This window comes from Apium graveolens, chromosome 7, assembly GCF_009905375.1.
Source record: "Apium graveolens cultivar Ventura chromosome 7, ASM990537v1, whole genome shotgun sequence".
Classification (NCBI taxonomy): Eukaryota; Viridiplantae; Streptophyta; class Magnoliopsida; order Apiales; family Apiaceae; genus Apium; species Apium graveolens.
In genome coordinates, this window is record NC_133653.1 from 262,477,135 (window position 1) to 262,479,048 (window position 1,914).

The following is a 1,914-nucleotide window of genomic DNA, read 5'->3' on the forward strand; positions in this document are numbered from 1 at the left end:
CTAGTCGTCTAAACCATAATAAAGATTAGAACCAGTGTCTATTTCATTTGAGGCCTTATTGACTGGTTCATTAACTAGATTATAATTAGTGAAGTCGGTTTCTACTCTCTTTCCATTATTCCTTTTGGATGACTCGTAGAGATCAACAAGATGTTTGGGTGTGCGACAAGTACGTTGCCAGTGCCCCTCAGATCCGCACATATGACAGATGCCTCGGTTCTCTCCTTCTTGGGGCGCCTTTCTTTTATTTGGCACTTCACGTTGCCATTTCTGGTGGCCAGAGTTGTAACCATCACGTTGCCACTTCAGGTGGCCAGAATGATATTGATTGTGAAACCGACCACGAAAATTTCCACGTCCACGGTTTCGTCCATAACTCCGTCCTCTTTTATGCCCTTTCCCACGTTCATTCTTCAGGAATGCCGTGTTATGTACTTCAGGTAACTGGGCAGAGCCTGTGGGACGTATCTGATGATTTTTCAGTAGCAACTCATTATTCTTTTCAGCCACAAGAAGGAGAGATATCAGCTCACCATATTTCTGAAAATTACGCTCCCTATATTGTTGAGCCAGGATCATAGTGTTGGGGTGAAAGGTTGAGAGGGTCTTTTCAATCATTTCAGTATCAGTAATATTTTCACCACATAAAATTATTTTGAGCTTATCTTGAAAAGAGCAGAATTATATTCAGCTACAGATTTGAAATCTTGTAACCTCAAATTAATCCAGTCATATCGGGCAGATGGCAAGTGAACAAGTTTTTGGTGATCAAATCTATCCTTGAGATTATTCCAAAGGGTGAGTGGATTTTTGATAGTGAGGTATTCAGATTTTAGATCTTCGTGGATGTGATGCCTAAGAAAGATAATCGCTTTTGCATCTTGTTCAACAGTTGGGATCTTTTCCGGGTCAATAGTATCTTTTAGGCCATTAGCACTAAGGTGTAATTCTGCATCAAGGACCCATGACAAATAATTATTTCCGGAAACATCCAAGGCAACAAACTCTAATTTTGCAAGATTCGCCATTCTGAATAGATTTTAAATAAGATATAATATGTCACATAATATTTAAACAGGCAAGTTGAAATAATAACTTTATACAAAAGTTACGACGGCATAGCCGGCCAGAAAACTTTTGATTATTACTTGACGACAGCGCCATCTTTATAGTAGTATTACTTGACGGCATAGCCATCTTTATAGATTTCAATCAGTAACATAAATATGTAATAATATTTAGAAGAAAATGAGGAAAAGAAAACGTACCTCTTTTATGAAATAGTTTTAGTTGATAGGGACTCGTGGGTCAGAATAAGTCGTAGCTCTTTCGAGAATAAAGCTTCAGTTGGCGTTATAAACCTTGACTGAAAATATTAGTTATGTTTAATGTAGAGAAAGTATAGGAGAACAGAAGATGGAGAGAAAATTGTATTGTATTTCATTAGCTAAATGAGCTATTTATAGTAGTTGGTTTACAAGGCTTACAAAGTAAGCTATTCAAATCTTCTTCATTAAGTATTACAAAACTTCCTCGATAAGCTTTACAAGTCTTCCTTGATAAGCTTTACAAGTCTTCCTTGGTAAGATTTGAGAGACTTACTCGATAGGCTTTGACAATCACTTTATTTTTTATTCAAATATTTTAACAAAATTATCTATATCTATACTATCTATCTATCTATCTATCTATACTATACTATACTATTATAAGCAAAACATAAGATAATTTGGTTGGTTGTTTCACACCTTCCTAAAAAGTCTGTTCACACCTTCCAAAATAAAGTTTAAATAATTATAATTTAATTAAAAAAAATAAACCGTGTATCTAATATAACTACATACTCTTATGAATTATTATCCAAATTAATTTCTAATCACACACAACTTCTATCTTACCTCTTTTATAGGGAAC

The 1,914-nt window shown here is 34.9% G+C and overlaps 2 protein-coding genes across 2 annotated transcripts; both read right to left on the bottom strand.

Moving 5' to 3' along the window:
- LOC141674839 (uncharacterized) lies at positions 1-618 on the bottom strand. The gene has a single exon (XM_074481542.1). The coding sequence runs from the start codon at positions 616-618 to the stop codon at positions 1-3; it is 618 nt and encodes a 205-aa protein (XP_074337643.1).
- Positions 619-650: 32 nt separating this feature from the next.
- Positions 651-1,028, bottom strand: LOC141674840 (uncharacterized). The gene has a single exon (XM_074481543.1). The coding sequence runs from the start codon at positions 1,026-1,028 to the stop codon at positions 651-653; it is 378 nt and encodes a 125-aa protein (XP_074337644.1).
- Between the last annotated feature and the right edge of the window lie 886 nt (positions 1,029-1,914).